General features: G+C 40.6%; 3 protein-coding genes across 5 annotated transcripts in view; 1 reads left to right on the top strand and 2 right to left on the bottom strand.

The window, feature by feature from the left end:
- Positions 1-3,287: 3,287 nt before the first annotated feature.
- Positions 3,288-23,377, bottom strand: LOC146482204 (monocarboxylate transporter 10-like). Of its 3 annotated transcripts, none has more exons than XM_085107479.1 (5): positions 23,045-23,377; positions 18,914-19,223; positions 6,825-7,393; positions 5,492-5,861; positions 3,288-3,813 (listed from the first exon to the last, which is right to left on the bottom strand). In XM_085107479.1, the coding sequence occupies exons 2-5, from the start codon at positions 19,134-19,136 to the stop codon at positions 3,539-3,541; spliced, it is 1,437 nt and encodes a 478-aa protein (XP_084963605.1). In that variant the 5' UTR covers positions 19,137-19,223; positions 23,045-23,377; the 3' UTR covers positions 3,288-3,538. The 3 variants fall into 3 exon arrangements, with proteins under 3 accessions (XP_084963605.1, XP_084963607.1, XP_084963606.1); XM_085107481.1 differs by having other exon boundaries at positions 23,081-23,174; XM_085107480.1 differs by lacking the exon at positions 23,045-23,377 and adding an exon at positions 19,922-20,262.
- The window catches only part of LOC146482203 (uncharacterized), a 99,202-nt gene continuing 84,477 nt past the window's right edge, over positions 8,847-23,571 (top strand). Inside the window, exon 1 of the mRNA XM_085107477.1 lies at positions 8,847-8,977. Coding sequence (XP_084963603.1) covers positions 8,959-8,977 — 19 coding nt within the window. The 5' untranslated portion in view covers positions 8,847-8,958. The remainder of the gene's footprint in view (positions 8,978-23,571) is intronic.
- LOC146482205 (uncharacterized) lies at positions 10,530-16,340 on the bottom strand. Its single transcript, XM_085107360.1, has 4 exons — positions 16,113-16,340; positions 15,381-15,430; positions 14,943-14,994; positions 10,530-13,942 (listed from the first exon to the last, which is right to left on the bottom strand). The coding sequence occupies exons 1-4, from the start codon at positions 16,338-16,340 to the stop codon at positions 11,051-11,053; spliced, it is 3,222 nt and encodes a 1,073-aa protein (XP_084963486.1). The 3' UTR covers positions 10,530-11,050.

Raw genomic sequence — 23,571 nt, 5'->3', positions numbered from 1 at the left:
TTTGACAGAACCAAAAAACAACAACAACAACAAAAACATTGTCGTACCTTGCCTTGCCGTGTGGATCATATGCTAAGGAAAATGACATATACGTCTAACTCGGCTCAGTCAAGGTTGCGGTCAAACAAAATTCGATTCTCCTAGAGTCACGAAATCCTTCAAACCAGTATAGGAGCTATAATGAGGAATCTGGCTAATCACGGCTCCTGTTGAAACTTATTCCTGGCCGTACTTCTGGGTTTTGACAGATGGTGCTCGTTAACAGTAGCATATTATGTTGCTAGCACTGCTCGTATTTTTCTGAAATTATGCCTGAAAATATGCCCGTTTTTCAAAAATATCACAGCCAACGCTAGCGCACGCAAAGCCCAAGCGCTAATAATACTTCGAAACTGTGTTGGCTAGTTGTCTCACGGCTCTTAGTTTTATACATGACTCGAAACTACGAAAACTACATGCAACATTTCCGTCACTTCAACTATCCGAAACAATTAAACAATATAAAGCACGCAAAGTCAAACATTTGTCCACTTATTCTGTATTCTTATGAATCATACTCCGCACTGCCACAGAAAGTTGTTCAGTAGCTAGGACAAGAACAAACAACAAACTCGACCCACATATGACACCGACGGTACAAGAATCGAATCCGGAACACATTGATGGGAGGCGGGTGCTCTCACCACTGCGCAACCCTTGCTCACCTAAGATCGGCCGGGTAAAACAAAACAAAAAAAACAATAGATACAGGTATCAAAAACAAATACTACAAAAGTTCTTTCCTCATCCGGCTTCTTGTACCGCAACATGTTAGCTTGTAGGTAGTCTACAAACGCACGATCTTGCTGATCACTGAAGGGTGCTGAGTTGAGAGCAAAGAAAATGCTCGCTTTACCGTCGACGTATGGTTGCACTTACAGCACTTGCTTCACTGCTGCAAACCAGCGAGGTATATGCTCCACATGGAGGTGCCACCAAACCAATTTCTCTTCTTAAGTGGGAACAACCACATGCTTGTACCGGGCACAATATTTTGCCAGCCTTGAAAGCCACAACACTGACATTAAGATTTAGGTCCACGGCTCGGAATGTACGGAGGAACCTCTGAATTGCGCCAGGATTAACACTAGCCTTGGCTCTCTGTTCCAGAGATGCACAGGATGCAGCCTGCTGTTGCATGTATTGGATTCTCAGCTGTGATCGCAGCCGAGACTGCATAGACATTAGGAAAGTAAGAGGTTTGACAGGCTTCCAAAACGGACCTCAATCACTCATGACATGAAAAGACAAGTGGCCCATCCCCCTGCAGGTTGGTAATAAGCCGGCCTTTCACAAAGTGCTCACCAAAGTCAACAACCGCAGCCAGTACTCGCAGCTGAAGGCTAACCAGACGACATTTCCTGAACCTGACAACAATCAGTGGGGCAACAAAACAACTTTTTACAGTGCGACGCGCATTACCGTGGCCACCCAACAAACTTTTTTTACAAGTTAGCCAATCAGGATACGCAAATTTAATTAACGGTCACGCCTTCTTACGAAGTCCAACAGGCAAGTGACCCAACAACGAATTATTGAAAACGTGTCGTTTTGTATTTTATGGCTAACTTGTAAAAAAAAAGTTTGGTGGGTGGCCACGGTGAAGTGCGTCGCACTGTAAAATGGCATTTTGCTGCGGCAACGCGTTGCAAGTGTTTGAGGAAAGATAAAACAACTTGGAATATGTCGGCCGCAACAAATTAAACTGCTTCGTTAAAAGTTCTCCGCCTGCTGTTAAACGTACCACAACTTTTAACGGATCAATGTTGCCTTAAAGATCGTTGCGTGTAACATTTACCTTAACAAAAGGCAAGAACCAGCAACTCAATTATTATTATTATTATTAATTTTCTTTTAAAGCGACTTTCTTGATTCTTCAAGCAAATTTCCCCACCATTTTGAGAAACTTTAATCAGCTTTTTACTGGAAATGACGAGAAACTCGTGGATGGCCTTATACCTGGATAGGGAGACTGTGCAGAACAGTACAATGAAGTAACACAACGTCTAGTACCTGAACTGTCGAACCCCCCTCCCCATCCCTGAACTTAGATCAAATTTCAAACGTGCTAACTGTGCCTAGACTAATCTAATTTAGTCAAAGAGTTTTAGTATAATAGTGAAATGTCTTGTACCCACTTTATTAAAATTGCCTGCATATATTTATCCTCCTTAAAAGAAGACCTCAAAATAATAAAATAGCTATGTAGGACATTTTCCAGTAGAGTAAACTATATTTAAAAATATGGCGTTACTTGAAGACGTTCAAATAAATTACGTGGCATTGCATAAATAAATTGCCTCGACAATGCCATTTCAATACCAAATGCGAAATCGTCATATTTCGCCGTTTTCAGTAATATTAAATTATTAATCTTTGATAAATAGCTCCCTTAAACCCACTTTAAAAACTTTAGAAAATCCATTCTACATATACACACGGCGGCGCGAAGATGTGAATTTTATTTTCGAGTGGTAAAATATTATTTTTTACACGAGAGAATGAAATTCATATCTTCAAGCCACCGTGTAATTTTTCTTTTTATTATATAGACAAATGTATCATTCGCCATTTTTACCGACTGTTTGCAAAAACAACCGTGAAAAAGAGGGAAATGACGTCATCAATATCCTCGGGTCACTCGGGTCCCGGATGTAGTTTCGTATGAATTTTACGAGTGGTGTGTTTTCCAGTAAAACACCCCTGTCTATATAATGAAATTCAAATTTCACACCAAAAGTTAGACTTCACCGGATCTTCCTTGACTAAAACAACATTTTCAGCATTTCTACTTAACGTAGCTTTCGTCAATACTAACAACCGTTTAACTTAATACATATAACACGCATGCAGTAAGGTATTTAAAAACGAACCGCCCAATGCTAAAAAAATAATTAACTAAATAAATTTGTTTTGCCAAACACCCAGTACTCTGAGAAACATAAGAATACATTTTTTCAATTTGTTAACTTATTAATAAATCGTTAATCCATTTCCCTATTCGGAAAGGCTCCGTCCGAAATTGTTATATTTTTGAGGCTTGAGGTATATGAAAGGGTAGCGATTTCAGGAGTTCAAGTATAGAATAGGTTCAGGTGCGTGAAAGCGGTACTATTTTCGGTGGAAGATACGTGAAAGGGTTACCGTTTCTGTCACAAATGGTTTATAGAAGGGTAAGGGTTTGGACCTTGGGGCGGAGCCTTCCCGTATAAAACTTCTTTGAGTGCCCACCCCCCCCCCCCCCCCCTGCAAACGTAGTAACACAAACTGGATGAATCGCACTGATCCTCACTAGTTTTTTGGAATCGACGGCATCAAAGAAAGAGGGAGACCCTCCACATCATTTATTGACACACTCACACTTTATGTAATACCCTCCTCTCCCCCAACCCCTGCGAGAATCGACAAGAGCGCTTGCTGGACAAAAGAAACTCGGAGTTTAAACTTTCGACATCTCTTGTCGACTCTTGTTCTTTACCACAGAACCAATACGTCACAGCTAGAGCACAGTCTCTCTATCGGCCACCACGAGAACTTCCTGCGATGACAGCCCCACCAAGACACACGTCTCACTTCCGGTTTCTATACTTTCTTCACACACGTACAAGCTACCCGGCTCTGATGTTTTGCTGGAGCTCATATTGAAAGTAAATAATCGTCTCTGTTTACGAATCATGTAAGACACGAAGAAGAGGAGAAATGAAGAAGCGATGGCTACACTGCCGCATACAAAGAAGGCCTGGTGATATGAACCAGATGATTCGTAAAGCCATCCTGGAAGACAGTTAAAAAAACCAAAGTTATTAACGAAGCACGTGCTCACATGTATGCTGAGATTTTCATTGCGCATATGCCACACATCGACATTCAAAATCCTAGCAATATGCAGGATGTTTGTCCCATGAACCTAGTTTAATGGCCTTAGCTCCCACAAGTCTCCTGTAGCTCAGCGGTAGAGCCTCTAGCCTGTGAACAGGCTCCCAAGTGGGGTTTTGGGCGAAAAAAATAAAATCGGCGAGCCGGGCGAGCAGAGCGCGCTATGGGGGCTCCTCTCGGAGCTTGATTTTAATCTTCGCCCTATACCCCACTTGGGAGCCTGTTCACAGGCTATAGTGCATCCGAAACTAGTAATCGGAAGGTCCTTGGTTCGACTCCTGCTAGGAACACTCGGATTTCCATTTATTACATCTTTATTATTGTTAGATTGTGTATATTAATTAGGGAACGTCCTAGATAGGGATAACCTGCTACGTTTCCTTTTATGTTTTTTTTTATTTACATAATAAAATGTTGTTGTTGGAGTCTCCCATTACAGAGAGCTAAAAGACTGCTTGCCGCAGCTAATTATTCACCTTCCCACTATCGGTATCCCACGCCTGTTACTGAATACCAGCTTCTCTACCCCTTTGGAATTTTCCTAGTTTACCAGAGTCATTAGACTGTTCACAGTCCCCCTATTTCTCGAGACTGGTACGATTCGATGGAGCTGCCACCATCTTGCGCGAGCGCGACTCAACTAACCCCCATTCCGGTTCCCCTCGGTAGTTTAGACACTCTCCCCATATCGCGCTCGCTTTTACAAACCAAGATGGCGACAGCTCTATCAAAGCGTACCAGAGTAACAGTCTCGAGAATCCCACAGAAAAATAGGGGCACAGTGAACAGTCTACAGAGTTATGAGCCCATGATTAGGAGCCTCTAATTCCTTGAGTCAACCCATTCCCAAGTAAATTTATTTTTGAACTGCTTTTCCCGCGAAAAGGTATGACGTAAGGAAATGAATTGTTATTGCTCTTCCTTGATTGGGTATTTGAACTATGGGCTTTCCAAAGGTCTCCTACTCGGGAAAGTATTGACTCCAAGGCTTACTGTGAGAGATAGAGACGCCGAGTCGTGGGTTCCTGTCAGAGTACCATGTTTTCTGCTTTTGATCCCGCGTTCAGGTATACATTTTATAGTCCACCATTTCCACCATTTTCACAAACATTTAAGGAGCCCCCAAACCCCGTTTGTATACCAAACGCCCCCGCTTGGTTCACATAAGTTTATCTACCCGTATGACCAGAACTATTTAGCACCCAGACGAAACATCGCTAAAGACTGTTAAATTCGCCGGAAAAAAAATGAGGCTCATTACTATTAGAAATATATATTCGGTTTGTTAAAAACTGGACCATTGTACAATGAAATTCCAGGGATCTGATTGGCTTAACGGCCATGCATGGTATATGAGCCATATAACATGCCCGAAAAAGCGACCATTAAATTGTCTTCTGGTTGTTCTTGCAAAGCGAAATCAGCATGTTTGAGCAATATTTATTGATTGCAATTATTCCATTCACGCTTGTTGGATAAGAGATGATTCTAGCCAACTCGGCGCTACGCGCCTTATTGGCTATCTATCATCTCATATCCAACGAACGCTCGTGGAATAATTGTTAAATATTCCTACCTGCTGCCGGCGGACCCAGAATCATGGGTATGGCTACGACGCCAAACATGTTTCCTATGGCTTGGGAAAGTTTGCCCTTGCCAGCGATCTCACCAGTTATCACCGCGACTTGACCCACGAAACAACCATCGAAAAATCCAAACACGAGTGAGTAGACCACGAGACCGGCGTACCCCTCTGTGATTGGACAGATTATAGTACTTATTCCTATAATAAACACAGACAGCTGATACACGTGCAACTTGTTGACGCACTGCAGTTCACAGATCTTGCCGAATATCACGCGGCCTACAGTGGACATGATAGACAGGAAGCCGACCAGCCAGGAGCCCTTGGATGGCGGGATCCCGAGATCATCGGCGTATTTCACCTGATGAGAGGGAAATACTACAGTTTGTCAGTGACTATACAAGGCAGCCTGCGTTTTGCAAAACTACCTTGGAGGCAGAGCTAACACTAACGAGCCGACAAGCAAAGCCAGTCGGAGAGGAGAATGAGTTTGTGAGTACAGAAGACCGACCAACACTGCAGCTGTGACACAGGGCACAACAATACGCGTGGTGATTTCATTTGCGATAATACTTCTGCAAGATATGCGCAAAATGGTACGTGGAACAATTTCAGGTTGATGCATGGTCTAATTTTTTGGTAACAAAGGTTTTGGAAATTAATAAAGTTGAATTGTGCACGTTCTGTCCCAGCCTTTACCCTTAATTTGGCCCTTACCTTTAACGATTAGACGGCAAGCTTGAGGATTCTATCGGCTGATAGTTGACGATGGGCATAGCTCCGTCATTATGAAAGCGAGGCTAAGTGCAAAGTTTTTTTTATGTGAAAATTATTTTTTGTCTGCATACGAATGAAAACTAATTTTCATAACAAAATTATACACGAAGCCTCGCTTTCATTAAAAGGTTCAAACCAACTAGGAAAAGGCCTATTGTTTTAGCGTAAACGAGTGATTAATCTATAGGATCCTTTCGATATATTAAAAATCAGCTTGACTACGAGGCCTGGGGGACACAAACATTTCGGTTGTTTGTGTTCTCTGGACCTTGAACATGAAGTTGAATTTTAATATTTCGAAAGGAGTCTATTCAACAAAGAAACTCGGTAAAATGAGTTATTCGGAGCCATTTGGTCTTCCTTGCACGCGCTCCCAAGGTGTCTATCGAAATAAGACCCCCCCCCCCCCCCCTTGCATAGCCTGTCGCTCAGCGGGTTATGCTGATATCTCGTGGTCTCTTCATATTACAAAGACCGGGACAACGGAGTTTCACTTATACAGTCAGCTTGCACTTTTGGCTAAACAATGTGTGTCACACAAACTTACCAAATGAACAAAAGGAACTGGGTACCCAAACTGGAAAAGGGCTATGGTTAGGACCCATGCCACATAGGTTCGATTCCTCCAAATAGAAGCGTCACACAATCTGCTACACTGCCCTCTCACGTCGTTTCTGTCACGCTGTCTCGTCGTTTTAAATGGTCTATAAACAAAGCAGGCCACGACAAGAAACGCCGCGACACCACTGAGTATGCGCAAAGAATTCTTCCAGCCGACGACTCGCAGTAAAAAGTTGATAACAGGCGAGGCTACTAATGAACCAACTCCACTTCCGCTTGTTCCCAGTCCATTCGCTAGTGCAAGTCTTTTGTCGAAGTAATCACCCAACATTACTATGGAGGGTACAAATGAAAAGCTTGATCCCACTCCCCAGAGGAGTCCGTAAGTAAGGTACATGTAATGCAGACGAGAGACAAGCGATGTAAGAAACAGTCCAGTTACTGATAACAGGGCGCCTACAAAGGCCACACGGCGGCAGCCAAACCGATCACACAAAATACTGGAGAGAGGGCCACAAAGAAAGTTCAGAGATCCAGCCATGGCACCGACCCAAGCTAACACAGGAGAAAAAAACGGAGAATTTTAATGAGAAAATTCACACACACTTAACAATTTTCCTGCGTAATCGCACGGAATATCGCCTGATACTTGACCGACAAGGACGTAGGCCGGCGCCGATTTGTCTAAAATCATGCAGGGGATATTCCGCACGATCGAGCAGGATAATTGTTTTATAATTCAACACATTGATAACAAAGCACAGTTTCATTGCAGAAAAGCTGGGGACGATCTTCCAAGGTCGTCAGTATTTTTTTTTTCTCCCCTACACACGAAATTACCGGTACATCGCAGGGAATCTGTTGTCTATGGACAACGAATAACGACTGCACCATGACCATATTTGGGCAGCGTTCACTTCGGTGAAACTACCTATACCTTCAAATACCTCTCCTCAACAAGTGGCTCGAAAAGGGCGTTTTTTTAATGGCGTGTTGGTCGAATTTGTCTCGAATAAATTTGCGTAAAAGGGTACCACACGGGTTCCCACAGCTGTCCCATGGATCTGTTAGAAGTGTTGATTGTTAAGGGTAAAGTTGTTCATGCTGAGGTCGCCGATTCTCTGAGTGGACAGCGATTTATCTCGACGCATGTTAAGAAAATGGCGACATCCACTCTTTCCTTGTGAGGTATGAGGCGGATGGCGTTATCGGGTGGAGGTCCTATAGCTTCTGGAGGTGGAAAAGAAAATGGGTAGTATCGTTGATGTAGGATGGTAGTGTCTGTAAAAGTAGTTTCAGATGAAAGTCTACAAGTTCAGAAATCAGTGCGCTCTGTGGATGACCATAGCCTGTACAACAGACGTTATTTGTTTACGTTTTCCAGGCGAGTGGAGGCAAGCGCGAGTCTCGCGCGGCGCCTCTCTGGTCGCGTGTAACTTCCCGGCGCTTCCGCGCTCGCTTGCCTCCGCTCGCCTGTACGAGTCACGCATGACAGGAAGGGCGCGAAAAAAACACAATTTTTCCCTCTCGTCGCGCGTGACTCCGCTCGCCTGAAAAACGCAAAAAAAGCAACGCCTGTTATGTAGGATACCTTATCCAGTCTTGATGACTATGCCCCTTCCTCCATGATCCAGGTAATATTAAATTCTTGTTTAGACAAACTGTCGCGAATTTGGGCTAGTTTGCAGTGTTTGGAAGACATTGGATCTTGTTCGACTGCACTAATGCATATAATGTGATTATAGCATTCGATGGTGTGGGGAGCCTGCGTGGCCGGCGTAATCGGGGAAAGGGAGGGGGAGGGATATTCTCCTTTGCAGCCGTTATTAGGGTCGTCACGCAACCCTCCTCCCCACTAGTTGGGAGGAGCGTTGCGTGACGACCCTAATAACGGCTAGGGGAGGGAGGGAGGCGAGAAAATATGAGGCCGAGGTGGATTTGGGGTGAGTAACTCACGGGGCAGCGGTTGACTTCATAACAAACACTGCTTCAAATAAGAGGTCTGGAAGTCAAAATGGCTGCCATCGCTAGTAAGGTTGCTGGTACCGATTTCCAATCTCACGAAAATTGCACGGGGAATGAGGTCTTGGAATACACTTATAAAGCATCACTGGACGTAAATGAAAGCAATACTACAAGGTAAGGCTAGCAGATCGGTATGGTATTAATTTTCATACAGCACACTGTACAAGTTCTAAAGCTGTTGACACACTGCAAATCTACGCGGTTTCTGTAAGTGGCTTTTTACAGTTGTCAGATTTGCACTACTGTGTCAAACATCTCCTCAATATATTGTTTCTGCTATTTTGTTCTCTCCAGCTTCCGTTTAACAATGATTTCACTTACTGAAACGACTTATAATACTAGAAAATACAAACTAAATGTTGACAGCACCAGGAAGTAAAGAGACCTTCTATGGGCATGTACTAAAACCCGAAACGGCGAAACGAAACCACCGAAACGAAACGACCGAAACCACCGAAACGGCCGAAACGAAACGAAACGAAACCACCGAAACAAAAGGAAATGACCGAAACAACCGAATGGAAACGAAACAAAACGAAAACACCGAAACGAAAGGAAATGACCGAAAGGTGACGAAGCAAAAAAACGAAAACACCGAAACGAAACCTTTGAAATTAACAAAGATACGGTAAAGTACGACAAAAACTGGCTATCTACGGCGCGAAGACAATAGCACGTGTTTTTCCACCTTTTCTGAGAATGAGTTTCGTTCTAAGATAACCTTCACCCGCTTTCTATTGACTAATCAAACTTGGGATAGCATGTGCTGTTCACCTTCATTTCGATGAGCACAGTGAACAATAGTCAAAAGTAAAACCCAAAACAAGGGATCAAAATCAACTTTCTTTTAATAGTATTTATCTTGACAATCTCCTTACATGCTTAAACTCAAGAAAACTGATATTCGTTTAAACAGTTCTACGAAAAAAAGTTATTTATAATAACGGAAACAGATTCAATGAGTTACAACATCTTTACATCGAAATTGATCCATCACTGAATTTTGTCCTCCCTGTAATATAGAACAGAATTATTGATAACGAAAAAATCTGTACGTCTAATAACTGATTCAGCCGCCTAAAAAAAATCCGTGGCAGATTCAGTTAAGTATATAATAATGTCAACAAGAGATAAAATTGAACTATAAATGTCCAAGACATTCACTGGTTCAGTTCTTTTGGTATGCTACCAGCTCTATTCCAGTGTCAAACTAATTAGGAAAAGAAAAACTAACGACGGTTTACATGTTGACTTGTTTCTTAAAATCAACATACAAATGCTATGGCAGATGAAAGAGTGGATGGCAGATGAAAGTGGATGAAAGAGGCTCTCTTCACTTGTTTTTTCAAAACAGCACGTCAACTGTGAAACACCTCACATTCTGTTTCCACAGCTGGCAAATCACGTTTCACGTACATAAGGCTGCTTGTTTAGTTCTCTTGTTACAATGGTTTTCCGTTTTCTTTAAGTTTAGAGAACGTGATTATATGAGACCTTCTAGAAACATTTTGTATTTTTTTGTTTTGGTTTATGTCATGCTTTGTACTTTCCGCGAGGAAACGCGTAAGGTCTCCGTAAATTTAACGCCATTTGCATAATGCATGTATACTTCCTTATAAAAGATGACACGCAGCAAGGGTTAAAACATATTTTGATTCTGCTACCATTAAAGTTGTTATCGTGCGATATTTGCTGCTGCTACGATCCTTTTTTTTGCTTCTTTTGGTGCGAGTCTTAAGTATCAATTATCACCTCCAGTCAGTTGTCTAGTTTTTGCATCGGTTACACGTCGCTTAGAGATTTCTCTACCTTAGTATTTAGTCTTATTTTTATCGGTTAATCTGATAAGATCGTATATTTTAATTGCCGCTTTTAGTTCGAATTGGAACCTACAACCTACAACTACGTCGATATTGCAACCGCAACTATAAGTACGAACGTCGCTACTACACGACGGCCGCTATTGAACTTTAAGGAACTGTTATAGTCTGCTTTAAATCTACCAATTGGAGTTCGAATCGTTTATCGCCTCGCACCACGCTACACCTTGTCAAAACTTGTTTGATGTTTGAGTTATCGCAACCTCAGCTCTAGAGTCTCGGCAGTTACGTCACGTAGACAAAAACGTCTCCGTTTAAAGGCAAGGTGGGGGCGCTTTTACTGATAGGGAATTTACGGCATTCACACTTACAGGAAAAAATTAAATTCGGTCTCCAGCCACTTCCAGTGAACCTCTGTTAACCTAGGCCGCAGGTGGGTTGGTATCTTTAAGGCAGATGGAATGAAGTCGGGATGCTTTCTGTGAATACACCCGCGTCGCATATGGTAATGGCAATTCGGCCGCTCGTTGGATACTTTCATCGATCCGTCCGGTTTCCTGAACGCTCGGAACTCTTTGTTAACCACACAGAAATCGTGCGGAGGTGGTGGAACTGCTGGGGGTATCCGAATAACCTGGCCACACCCATAGCAGACTCTTACTTGTGTGCCTTGCAGATGCTTCAGACTGAAATACTCCTCATCAGTTATTGGAGAAATTGATCCTGAAAGAGCCAATAGAGCAGAGGCAGCAAGGGAATCCTCAGTGGGCGTTGAGGTACTAGGCCTTGGGGGGGTAGGTGCACAATTACCAGAGCTCGAGTTTGTTGATGAAGAAGTACTTGACTGCTGGATAGACATTAGCGGTCCCCTTCGTTCGTTTGCCTTCCCCTTCCTCTTCGATGCGTTGGGCTTCTTGCCAGAAGACTTTGGCAGTTGTTTCCCCACGAGCTGATAAGGATCGGGTTCTTTTCTCTTTTTGCGAACTTGGCCCAAGAACTCTGCCAGGCACGATTCATTTTCAGCAACTGCTAAGGAATGCGGGCAGATACTTGCTGACTTATATTTCTGGCAGGAACATTTAATGGCCCCAAATCCCGCGATTTGGACTTGACAAGGAGGTGAACCTTCTCCATCAAAAACGAGCCGTTGGGAACCACTTACGTCCCAAGGCAGTAGAAGGACACCGTGCTTCTCTATAAGAATCTTCGATGCAAAAGACCACATTTGCTTGAGATTGCCAACAGACAACGTCGTAATTGCAGATTCTTGATATCCAATGGAAAGGTCTCCTTGATCATCGGTTTCCACGTGGTCTGATTCATCATCCTCTGGCTTCCCCAGCTTATCTAATGGCGTGTTGAACGAGCGCTTGATGTGCGCGTCCCGCTGGTTAGACGTCATACCGAGCCACCTATCAGCTTTTACTTCAAGATGCTTGAAATCAGAAGAGAGTCGGTATTCACCCATTTCGTGGAGAGCCTTTGTTAACTCACGCTCCTGGCTTTGGGTAGTACTTTCAATGGAAGCACAGAAATCTGGCCATTCTTTCTTAGTGTGGCCTGCATTTCTTTTAACCACACTGTTACAGCACTCAGGAACGTTTTGCGTGTAGAACTCTGGTGGGCAACCTAGCCCCGCAGACTGCCTAACAGGGGCAATTACATTACCCGTCATTACCATTCCAAGATGCTGTTTGAACCAAGCATGGAACTGGGGCTTGCCACTATGCTGTGTGGATTCCAACTCTTGCCAGACTGCCTCCAAGTCTTCTAGCATTTGATGAAATTCATCTGTACTACTTGCATCCGCAAGTGCCTTCTCTCGCGCATCTCCCCTTCGCCTTCCAAATATTGTGTTCACAATTGTCTGCCTCGCATCTTTGCTAAACGACAGGGCCACTAACTTCCTCTCTATGTTCTCAGATAGATGGATCTTACACCTCAGATGAATAGAATCCGGTAGTTCACAAAGAAATGCATTGGCCAGATTGTTCTCTCCATCCGTTCCAAACGCTCTCAGCAATTCGAAATTCTTGCAGTGAACTTTGAGTTGACTAGCCAAGTAATGATAATCTTCAAATTCCTTGGTCATGTGGACTATGCATGGTCCCACGATGACGGGGTGAGTTCCTGAACGCTGTGAGACAAACATTCTGTGCTGAAATGAAGTAAATGTGACGAAAAAGTCACCGCAATTAAAGGTCGCGTCCACTCCTAAAACTGAACTGTACCTCTTGGAAGAACACATGCGAGAAAGTTCGTTGAGCTGAAAATCTGTAGCTTGAAATGAACGCGGTTGTGTACGATGTGATGCTGCTGACTTCGCGAAAGCGAAATCTCTCACGAATGTTCCTTTGTTTAGAAGTTCCAGCACGTCATAAAACTCATGACGTGTACCCTTTGTCTTCCCACCTCGCTCTTCCTTTTTTAACTGTTGTTTCACGTTGTAAGCCTGTTTACGATCTCTTGGTACGTCAGCCAGACACCTTATTCCAGCTGTTCCGCCCGCCTCTTCAAAGCACTCCTCTACAGCCATTCTGCAACTTTGTTTGGTGCATTTTCTCTTAAGATTCTGAAGAACTGGTCGCGACGTTCGCATGTAAGGCGAGGCATTTTCTTTCTTGGCATTCCCATGCTTAGCTAAATTAACGGGGACTTCAATGCCTCCCTCGAAGAAATACTGGACGACAGCTATGGGTAGAACATTTCCTGTTTTGTCCAGGACGGTCGCTATCATCTTTCTGAACTCCGGCGTGTGCGCGTGTCGGAAATAATTCCGGCACAATGTGTACACGTTGCTGGGTAACTCTTCGGAATCATTTGAATGATACTCTTGCACTTTAGCCGTTCCCGTGTCGTCTGAAATGGTATACCAATACTTCCTTCTTGGCTTACAGTGCCCAGACCAACTACCGTTGTCGTCTCCGAAACTGATGATGTCGGTACAACCCACAGATTTAGTATCTACAATAAATGAGGCATGCTGGCGAATGCCGCGTGGTACACGTTTGCAAAGCTTAAGTTTGCCCTTCTTCACCTGGCCACCCACAATGATGTTGAGCAATCTTTCTGCAGTATAGCCTTTAACCGGTCTTTCAAATACAGGTTGCTTCTCAGGGTCATCATTGCTTTGGCTCGAAGCCCGAGGGACACCATGTTGGATTTCATTTAAAGGACTCTCTACTGTGGGACGAATGACTTGTACTTCAATTTCTTCCTCGTCACTCGAGTAAACGTTGACAGGTTGTGTTTTGGTATCCTTAGGGAATATAAGCAAAACCTGTCAGCGGATAAGGTTGAGAATGATCCCTTTTCATATATGTATTGAAATGTTTATAGGTCTAGGAATGGATGGTACACCACCGCGCAAAGACGCTCTTATGGCTTTCAGCAGCGTCTAAAACATGTAAGATTATCGGTTTCGAGTAAAAAGGTGTCACTTTAAAAATTCCCCTTGTACTTGTCAAATGTGCAAGTGCCAACATTTTTTCACTTCTCAGCTCTGTGTATGTAAACAAGAACTGCACGCGGTGTTACGTGACCGAGTTCCCCCGAAGGTCCTGTTAACAGATTACCATATTTGAGGGGGGATAAAAGTTTCTCATTAGGCACTGAGGCACGTTTCGGTATCAATTAGGTCCATAGTATTGGTGGTTATCACGGTACCCATTTACAAGTAGGATACCTTTATTAATATACTTCACTTTTTTAAACCCTTTACCACTTACAGTTGAATGCTGATTTCCCTGCTTGTGAGCACCCCTATCACTTTTACATGGGAGTTCTCCCAAGGTACACATCGTCCTGGGCTTGGCGCAAATTAAAGCCGTAACTAAGTGTACCAAATCAGTCATCTGATATCTATGACCGAAACAAATCTGAAGTATTTTGCAATTTCAGAAACTGAAGTACACATGATTTGCTGTTTATCGAACCTTTTCATAACGTCATATAGATCAGAAGGATTTTGTTGAGTAATAGAAGAACGCAAAGAAGGGAGCATGCTCTTCTCAGTCAACCAAATTGTACAATTGTACTGTTATGATGACAAAAAGAAGTAAAGTTCCTGTTCTCCCCCCTACCACACTGTCTAGAATACAGTTTAAAGTGCCAAAATCAGAGATCCAACGTACGAGCAAGCAGGATCTTCGTTCACGGCTTTTGCAGTTTTTAAAGTTTTCAAAATCAGAGAGTTATTGTGCAGTTTGTTGTAAAAAAAATAGTACCGTTTGACCTTATTTGATGAATTAAATACACACCCCTTGGATAACATTTTCCAGCTTTACAACCTTTTTGGCATTATCTTGTGATCTATCAAAAAAAAAAGTTCATTTAGCATTCTATAGACAAGACGGAAAAGCGATATTAACTGAGGACGAAAACCTTGAAAATAAACCTAATTTAAACTACGTACACGCGTGCGAACAGCTTCCTTATTTTTTAACGTTTTTGTACGGGCATTGACAATGATGAATCAATGGAAGTGTATTATCATCATCATCATCATCATCATCATCATCATCATCATCATCATCATCATCATCATCATCATCATCATCATCATCATTATTATTATTATTATTATTATTATCATCATCATTAATTATTATTTGAGGGGGGTAGTTAGTGTGGTATGGACGAGAGGATGAAAAAAGACGGAGTTTTCAAAATATTTTAAAACCAATCATTCAGCGCACCTTTTCCTTTTTTTCTGTAATTTGCGAAGAAGTTCCTCTGTCTCAAAAATCTAAACAGGAGATGAAAGAGTTAGAATAATAGTTCTAAAATTCTTGTTTGACATCTCCAAGATTTGGAACAAAGTTAGTACTATGATGGAACTTCCATAATAACTGTACTGTACTGTACTGTACTGTGTGTCATTTCCGGTAAAGTGTGTATTTCCGGTCTAGACGTCTTGGATGACGGAGCACACTGCCGACACCAAAAAATTCCCTAATACCATGATTACATTGGTTTAAGATTTTTTTAATTTTAGGCGGATTTATCCGCTTTTGAAGCACAAACTTCGCTTTTAATTCCATAACCGAACTATCTCATGATCAGTTAAAAATAATTTTGCAGAACACGCTAAATAAGGGGCGGAAAGTTACCTTTATCTAACTGCGCGCAGTGCACGGATCGGTTTCACTTACTGTGTACACGTTTGGCTTGTAGCCACAGTGTATAACTTCTGAAAGTCCTTACAAAACTTCGAAACCACTTAGGAATTACAGATCAATTAGATAAATCGATGTCTATTCTGCAATTCTGCAATTGGTGTGAAACATGCCGGAAAATATTCCGAAAGATGGAATGACATACTGAGAGCCACTGAATAACAATCGTTAATACGGATCGAAACGAAACTCCTGCTATCGGGAATTGTCACAAGGATTCAAGTATTTCAATAACAATAGATGACTACCTACCTGATTTGCCAAATCTTGTGAATTTTCGGAATCTTCCGAGTTCTCCTCCATAGCTTTCACGCTTTCACGAGAGGCGGGGAAAAACAAGTTTTCGCGCCAACGGGTGACCGGGATATACTGGGCCTCGATTAGGCCCCAGTTCTTACTCACTTCTAAGTGAAGAAGGGAGGTTTCGTTTCTTTTCGGTGTTTTCGTTTTGTTTCGTTTCCATTCGGTTGTTTCGGTCATTTCGTTTTGTTTCGGTGGTTTCGTTTCGTTTCGTTTCGTTGGTTTCGATCGTTTCGTTTCGGTAGTTTCGGTGGTTTCGTTTCGTTTCGGCCGTTTCGGTGGTTTCGGTTGTTTCGTTTCGGTGGTTTCGTTTCGTCGTTTCGGGTTTTAGTACATGCCCCTTCTATGCATGCACGAGTCTGCAGAGCATGCATGGCACATGAACCTGCGAGTATCATTCACCCACATTTTGTATACACGCCGAAATTTCCATAATGCAAGCCAAATCTAATCCATTGAAAACAACCGTTAATAACACCGTTCTCAAAGTTTCCTATCTGGCTCAAGTATATACCAAAAAAGTTAAGGACAGTCCTATATATTGACAAATGTTATTAGAATACTTATAGAAATTCAAAATGGCAACAACGGACAGTACAAAAGGAGTATGATTCAGATGACTTTTACATCGATATTTGACTTTAAAATTTAAGAACATGCAGATTGGAGATAAAGATCTCCAACCTTCAGGCTGACAAGAGGTTTTATACTGAAGTGTAGAAATGGCATGTGTCAGTCAGTGCACACAAGTAACTTCGAATTAACAGCCCACATTTGGTTTTTAAAAACTCTTATTTCCCAAAGTCCAGTTTTCCTAAAATTCCATTCTCAGTAAAAATTTCCAAAAGTTTGTTTTCTTTCCATTCCTAGAGACCTATTTTATTATTTTATGGCCAACTCAAAACGGCTTGAAATCGCATTTTTCCACTGAACTAGAACCAAAAAAAAAAAAAAAAGAAACCAACAAACCAAAAAACAAACCGCAGTAACTGTAAAACAAAAGGTGAATTCCAGTTATCAGTTTATCATTTAAGACCGGTCACTTCAAAAACTACTTCCTCTGATCAAGTGCAGCACATAAGAACCAAAATGTCACTTAATAAATACACTCAGTAACAATACCCTCTGACTTAAATTTTGTGACGTTGGTCTTAACCTAAACACATAGGCCCAGTTTTGTTAAAACTGGCTCTTCTAATTAACAATTAGATTATGAGCTCGAGATTTCTATCGCGTGATAGCTGATGAGGGCGCAGCCCGAATCAGCTATCACGCATAGAAATCGAGAGCGAATAATCTAATTGTTTTAGTATAAATCTTCTAGTCGTGCAAAACTAAGCAAGTAAATTATCTATATCCTCGTCGCAGACACTACGAAAACGCGACGAAGTGGCCGCCATTTTGTTGAAAATCGCTACTCACTATCTATCACAGAATAGATAGCGAGTAGCGTAGCCAATCAGAGAACGGCATTCATGATAGAACACTAGTAGATTTATACTAATTAACAATTAGATTATGAGCTCGAGATTTCTATCGCGTGATAGTTGATGAGGGCGAAGCCCGAATCAACTATCACGCATAGAAATCGAGAGCGAATAATCTAATTGTTTTAGTATAAATCTACTAGTCGTTCAAAACTAAACAAGTAAATTATCTATTTCCTCATCGCAGACACTTCGAAAACGCGAAGAAGCGGCCGCCATTTTGTTGAAAATCGCTACTCGCTATCTATCACAGAATAGATAGCGAGTAGCGTAGCCAATCAGAGAACGGCATTCGTGATAGAACACTAGTAGATTTATACTAACATAGGATAGAAATAAATTCCAACTTGAATAAAGTTCAGGCTGACTTTTTCATGTTCCTCCCTTGTTTCTTTTTAAAGTATCTGGAAAAACTGATTGTAGCTTGTCCTTGATTGAAACATTTGCTCTATATTGTCCCTGTGGGCCAATATATATTGTAGAAGCAATGCTTGTATGAGAGCTATGATTATCTCTGCTACCCTCTCAAAATGTAGTGACAGCCAGGGATTTTTGCCACAGTGACCTCCCATAGTACTTTTACAGGAAAGGTATGTCTATGAGGACAAGATAGAAGAATTTGTTCTTTGATATTAGGGGTTAAAGGGTTGATGATTCACATTGGAATCTGAAAATGAGTATGGAAAATCTCATTCCTTGCTCAGGATTTGGATAACCATTTTGTTTAAAACAGGATAATTAATGTTAACCCAGTGAGTATGAACTTAGATTCCAGTTTAAATACAAAATGATAAAGCTTTCTCCAAAATATCTCCGCCCCTCAGTTTCAACTTTGACTTTTCTTTAATGCTAGTTTAGATTAGCTTTTAGAAACATTTAAAACGAGCAAGATAAAAAACCTTGGTTAAATGTTTAATCATGGATTAGCTTTCAAACCACGGGGTTCAGGTGGCAACCCCCCACCAAAAATAATTATTTGGATGGATGGCTGGATAGCCTTTATTTTCACTCCATAAATGTATTTAGCTAAAAACTTGTAATAGCATAATATAATAATTATATTTTTAATAAGTTGAAGTAAAAATTAAAAGTGTACAATAAAATACATGCATGCTAAAAAACCTACATTCAAATATATAAAAATTAACTAGCTAGGGTACATGTAGGCGTACAAGGTTCTATGAATCACGCCATGCAAGGCTCCTTAATCCTTTGGAATCCTAACACAGACTACAATGTGGTGTTACATTAAATTTTGATTCTTACCTGTCTCAGCCTCTCCAAAGTTATGCTCATCCACCAAGTATTCATAGACAACACCGAACGAGTTATGGATCCCAAACACAATAAAGTTGACGGCAAAAGTGCCACAGCATACCACCCAGCCCCAGCCTCCCTCAGGTTTTTCACACTCCTCCTGCTCTGTAGCTGTGGGTGCTGAAGAAGCTTCTCCATTGAGGATCAGCTCTTTGTCTGCTTTGTCTGTCATTGAGTAGCTGTTTGTCAGGTGGATAAAACACCTTCAACAAGCATGCAGGCCATACATCTACACGTGTTTTAATTTGGTGAAGATCATCTGCAAAATCAAACAAATAAGTAAATAAATAAACAACAACAACAACAACAACAAAAAAGAATTAAAAAAAAAAAAGCCCCAGTATCATTATTATACAAATTCCCTTTACTGGTCTCCATAGATTCCATTGAGTACTATGTGCATGACCAAGTTCACAATATGATTGTGTGGAATTCAAGCTATTTTATTGGCATACATGTAATTTTGTCATGAACAAGGAAAGTTAAATGTGCTGGAATTCATGCTTTCATGCCAAAGCTTTGAGCACAAGTCATATGTTTAAGCTCTTATCAGTTAGTTGTGGCTTAGAACTATTCCTCCTTAGTAAACATTACCTTAGGATGGGTGAATTATCGCTCAGTTGCTTGTATTTAGGCCACAGACATGCAACTAATAGTCAGTCTAGCATGTAGTGAGGCATAATGTAGGCCAATAGTTTACTCCTAAGTTACAGAAAATGACATCAGTAGACTTGGTACCAAATTGGCTCGGACAGACTTGAGTTTTACTCAGTTGCACACTAGATCTCAGTCAGCATCTGCCCCGTTTCTCTGAAGCATTATGGCAGCTGATTTAATTTGATATGTGTTAGTCAACTTATTGTTATCGTACGTACCACAGTTAAGGTTTTAACCATCTGTGCCTTTGTTGTTGCTTTAGTTTCTTATACAAGAGCATTTAAAGTTTGTTAAGCTTACCTATTTCCTTTATCCTGAGTGGGTTTGGTTTAGTTTTGTAACATTTTTAGCTTTTTATGATTATAAGCGTTTGCTCTTAAGTGGAAACAAAGTTCTTTGTGATGATAACATACTGGTAAGTTATTACATGTAACATGATGACTTAGGTTACTTGTCTTGACCTCAGAAGTTAATATGGCTATCATCATGTTCAAATGAATGTTTTTGGTTATTCGCCTATATTTAGGTTTTTAATAGTTTTCTATTCAAGACAAGTTAGTCTTTAACTTTTAACGTAAAGCCACACATTTGTCTGTTGTTGTCCAAATTGACTTATTTTGTCTTCTTTGGCTCAGTGATATTTTGTTTCAGATTTTAGCTTTATACGCATTCTGTAATTGACTTAGATACTGTTTTTTTTTTCTTTGTTGTTGTTTACCTTAATAATTGTTTCCACCCTTTTTTCTCTGTGTATTTCCATTGGCTTAATTAATAAATTACTTTTCTTGTTTGTCTGTTGTTTCCATAACAACACAAGCCTCCAACCCGGTCACAACTATTTGACAGAACTTGTTTAAATATCAACACAATTCATCTTTGGTGTTCATTTTTGTTAATTCTCATGACCTACTGAGGAAATGAGAAATTTGATGGAGAAATTTGACAGTGATCACTATTGAAGAATGATTTTATAAAGCCCATTTGCAATGAATATTTTTATTTTTTTTATTTTTATTGTGATGGCTCTTAAGTTCACTCTTGACTATTAGCATTGTGCAGTTCCAAAAAATATCCATACACCCCCTCCCCCCTCACTGAAGGTTTTTTGTTTTGCGACCCCTTCCCCCCAGGAAATTCCAGTTAAGCTTCATGCTTTGCTTCTAAAATTTTGACTTTTAAGACCCTCCTTCCCTAGGAATTTCCATTGACCTTCCTGGGGATGGGTACATGGATTTTTTCTGGAACTGCACATTCAACATGTTGAATGAATTGTTGAATAGCATGATATTTTAAAACACATTGTACATGGCACAGTAACCTATTCAGTATTTGTTGAATAGCAGGCATGCAGCTCTCCCACCAAATGCTATTTCATATCAAAGTCACTATCAAAAATAATTTTTTGCCCCAGTCTGTACCTTTTGAATCCAAAACATCAATTAAAAAAACACATAAATGCCTAATTTAGCCCTTTAAGCCCTAACAGTGATCAGCATCAAATTCCTCTGTCTAATATCATGTTTCTCCCCAGTACTTTTATAAGAAAAGTATGGGCCAGGACAAGATAGGAGAATTTGTTCTTTGATATTAGGGGTTAAAGGGTTAACACAAGCTATATGCAAATATATGCAGGTATCATGCAATAGGTTTTTGTGATGACAGTTTAAATTGGCCTGCAGTATTATTGGCTATTGATAGTGATGTGCCTGATTTTGAAAACATATTCACCTTTACAAGTTTTGAATCAGTGACTAAATGAAAAGCTTTTGTTGCTTGGATGTGCTACAAATTGCGGTTGTAATAAAACCACTAGAGATACATAAATATTGTCCTGCATTGACTACATTAGTCTAGGAGGGGGTCCTACCAGACATAAACTATATGGGTATCTGCTGCTGTGAAGGGTATGGTTTTCAAGCAGTTTAGTCTGGGATGGGGTATAGAAATCAGAGAGTTTTGGTTTAGATTAGAGTATCATTTTCCAGGAAACTCATCAAGCAATTATTGCTTGAAGAATTTAGTCTGAAATTGACACTTAAAAAATGTGTTTTAGTTGTTGCCATACATGTCGAAGATTTTGTTTTGGCAGCACTATGTGATAGTAACCATTAGTTTCTTGAAAACAGTGCATCTGGGATAGAGTAGGGATTTTTGGTCTTTATAGTCTAGTATAGGGTTACAAAATGCAACTGAACTTGGTTTGGTTCAGAGTAGGTCTCATATTAGTCCCAGTGCCACAACCCCACCCAAACATTGTTAGACAACCCCCCCCCCCCCCCCCAACCTTAGGCCATCAACACTTACGGTAACCCTGCTATAAAACTTCCTTGTGAAAGTCTGAATTGAAGAAAAGAAAATGTAGTGGCTTAAGCAAATGCAAATGGCAAACAACAACAACAACAACACAAACGAAACAAACAAACAAAACAAGAAGATAATGACTTACAACTGTTTCAGGTTTTACTACTGTAACAAAAATTCTGTTACTCCTGTTATTATTAGCCTACAATGTTTTTTCCTTAAAATTTCCTGACAACTGATGTAAAAAAAAAAGACATTGCTAAGACCTGAAAAAGCATGTACATTCTCGGATCAAACTTGACTATTTGCTCTGACAAGTTGCATAAACATAATTTCTTCATTTCAGTGAATACAGTGTTTAATGATGATTAAAAAATGAGCCTAATATTATGTTTTGCGAACAGTGTTTGAGTGTGTTATCCAGGGAACACATTGAACAGGAAATCAGTAAAAAAAACCCCTTTAGTTAAGATTAAGAATAACAATTAAATTTATACCATGCTGAGGACTTAAAATTAAAATTATATTATTGCCTTATATACTATACCGGTTTTGAGAGTGAAAAAGTAGCATGAAGAGCCAAGACGATGGCTAAAATTTCACCGGCTGGCGTGTGATATTGCACAATGTCCAGACATAAACATGAATATAATTTGCGACGTTGCAAATGTATGTGGTGCTTAGGTGTCAAAACGTTTTTTTTTTTTTTTTTACCTGATCGGGTACTGGTACCAAATATCGATAAAGTTATAGAGAAATCTCTTATAATTAGTTTTATTTGCTCTAAAAAGCGAAGTTCTCTCGGAATACGAAACTACTTTAACTGATGTTAGTATCGCGCGTCCTTATTTTAAGTGGGATCGATGTAAATGTTCATGATCCTAGTGGCGGAGCCTGTGTCACGACTCTCAAGCCTAACGTATAAATTAAAACTATTTCCTCTAGCATGCATGTCGTTCGTTTTAAGCGTTAAAACCCTTTCGAATACTCTGAGACAATGCGCTAACTTAAGTGTTAAGCTTCAATAAGGGGCTTTACAACCTAATCTGGGCTTACTCCACGAGTGTTAAAATTAAGAATAGTTGAAGCTACTTATGAATATTTACCTCGTAGTTTTAATACCTTCAATAAAACTTGGAGAGCGAGTCGCCAACTCACTTTGAAGAAAAAGGTGATATCTCAAAACTTCCTTCTGAGTGACTGGAGTTTAAATTATCTCGCAATGCCCGTAAACTAATGTTTAGTGTGCTGTAGCTTGTCACTTGAATTTCTTCTTAACAAAAATAAACCGTGGGAAGATTGGAAACAGATGACGCAATACCGTTGACAGGCGACTCACCGGAAGTTGTTGTGTCCAAAAAAATTACGGTGCGGACTTTTGGATTGAGGATCAACGGATTGTACGAAAAAACGAAAACAAAGAAATTAGAAAGCTCCCATCCAGAGACTGAGACATTTAAATTTTATCGTTTTATCTCCATTGTTGATACACATATGAGTTATTTTTTAGGTACTTTAGGATGCAATTTCGGCCTTCATATTCAATAAGAAAGCCCTAAAGGCTTTTGCGCTTCATTTATTCCCCTTGTACGACTCGCAGATTTTTAAAATCTTTCCTCCTGTCGCGATTGAGCTAATTGAATAATCAG

The sequence above is a fragment of the Pavona decussata genome, unplaced genomic scaffold, assembly GCF_977016875.1.
Source record: "Pavona decussata unplaced genomic scaffold, jaPavDecu1.1 SCAFFOLD_47, whole genome shotgun sequence".
Lineage (NCBI taxonomy): Eukaryota > Metazoa > Cnidaria > Anthozoa > Scleractinia > Agariciidae > Pavona > Pavona decussata.
Note: the sequence above shows the minus strand (reverse complement) of the source record. Positions and strands in the feature narration are given on the sequence as shown.

Bases quoted from the DNA above. Each gene is read 5' to 3' on its own strand.
- LOC146482205 (XM_085107360.1), bottom strand. From the start codon at position 16,340: ATGACCGAAACAACCGAATGGAAACGAAACAAAACGAAAACACCGAAA. The intron at 14,995-15,380 runs GTGCGCTGAATG...TTTTTTTGATAG, and splicing joins TTACAGAAAAAAAGGAAAAG to ATCACAAGATAATGCCAAAA. The intron at 13,943-14,942 runs GTGTGTATTTAA...ATATTCCCTAAG, and splicing joins TGGAAAATGTTATCCAAGGG to GATACCAAAACACAACCTGT.
- LOC146482204 (XM_085107479.1), bottom strand. From the start codon at position 19,136: ATGACAGACAAAGCAGACAAAGAGCTGATCCTCAATGGAGAAGCTTCT. The intron at 7,394-18,913 runs GTAAGAATCAAA...CTCCTGTGTTAG, and splicing joins CTTTGGAGAGGCTGAGACAG to CTTGGGTCGGTGCCATGGCT. The intron at 5,862-6,824 runs GTAAGTTTGTGT...CCCTCTCATCAG, and splicing joins CAGTTCCTTTTGTTCATTTG to GTGAAATACGCCGATGATCT.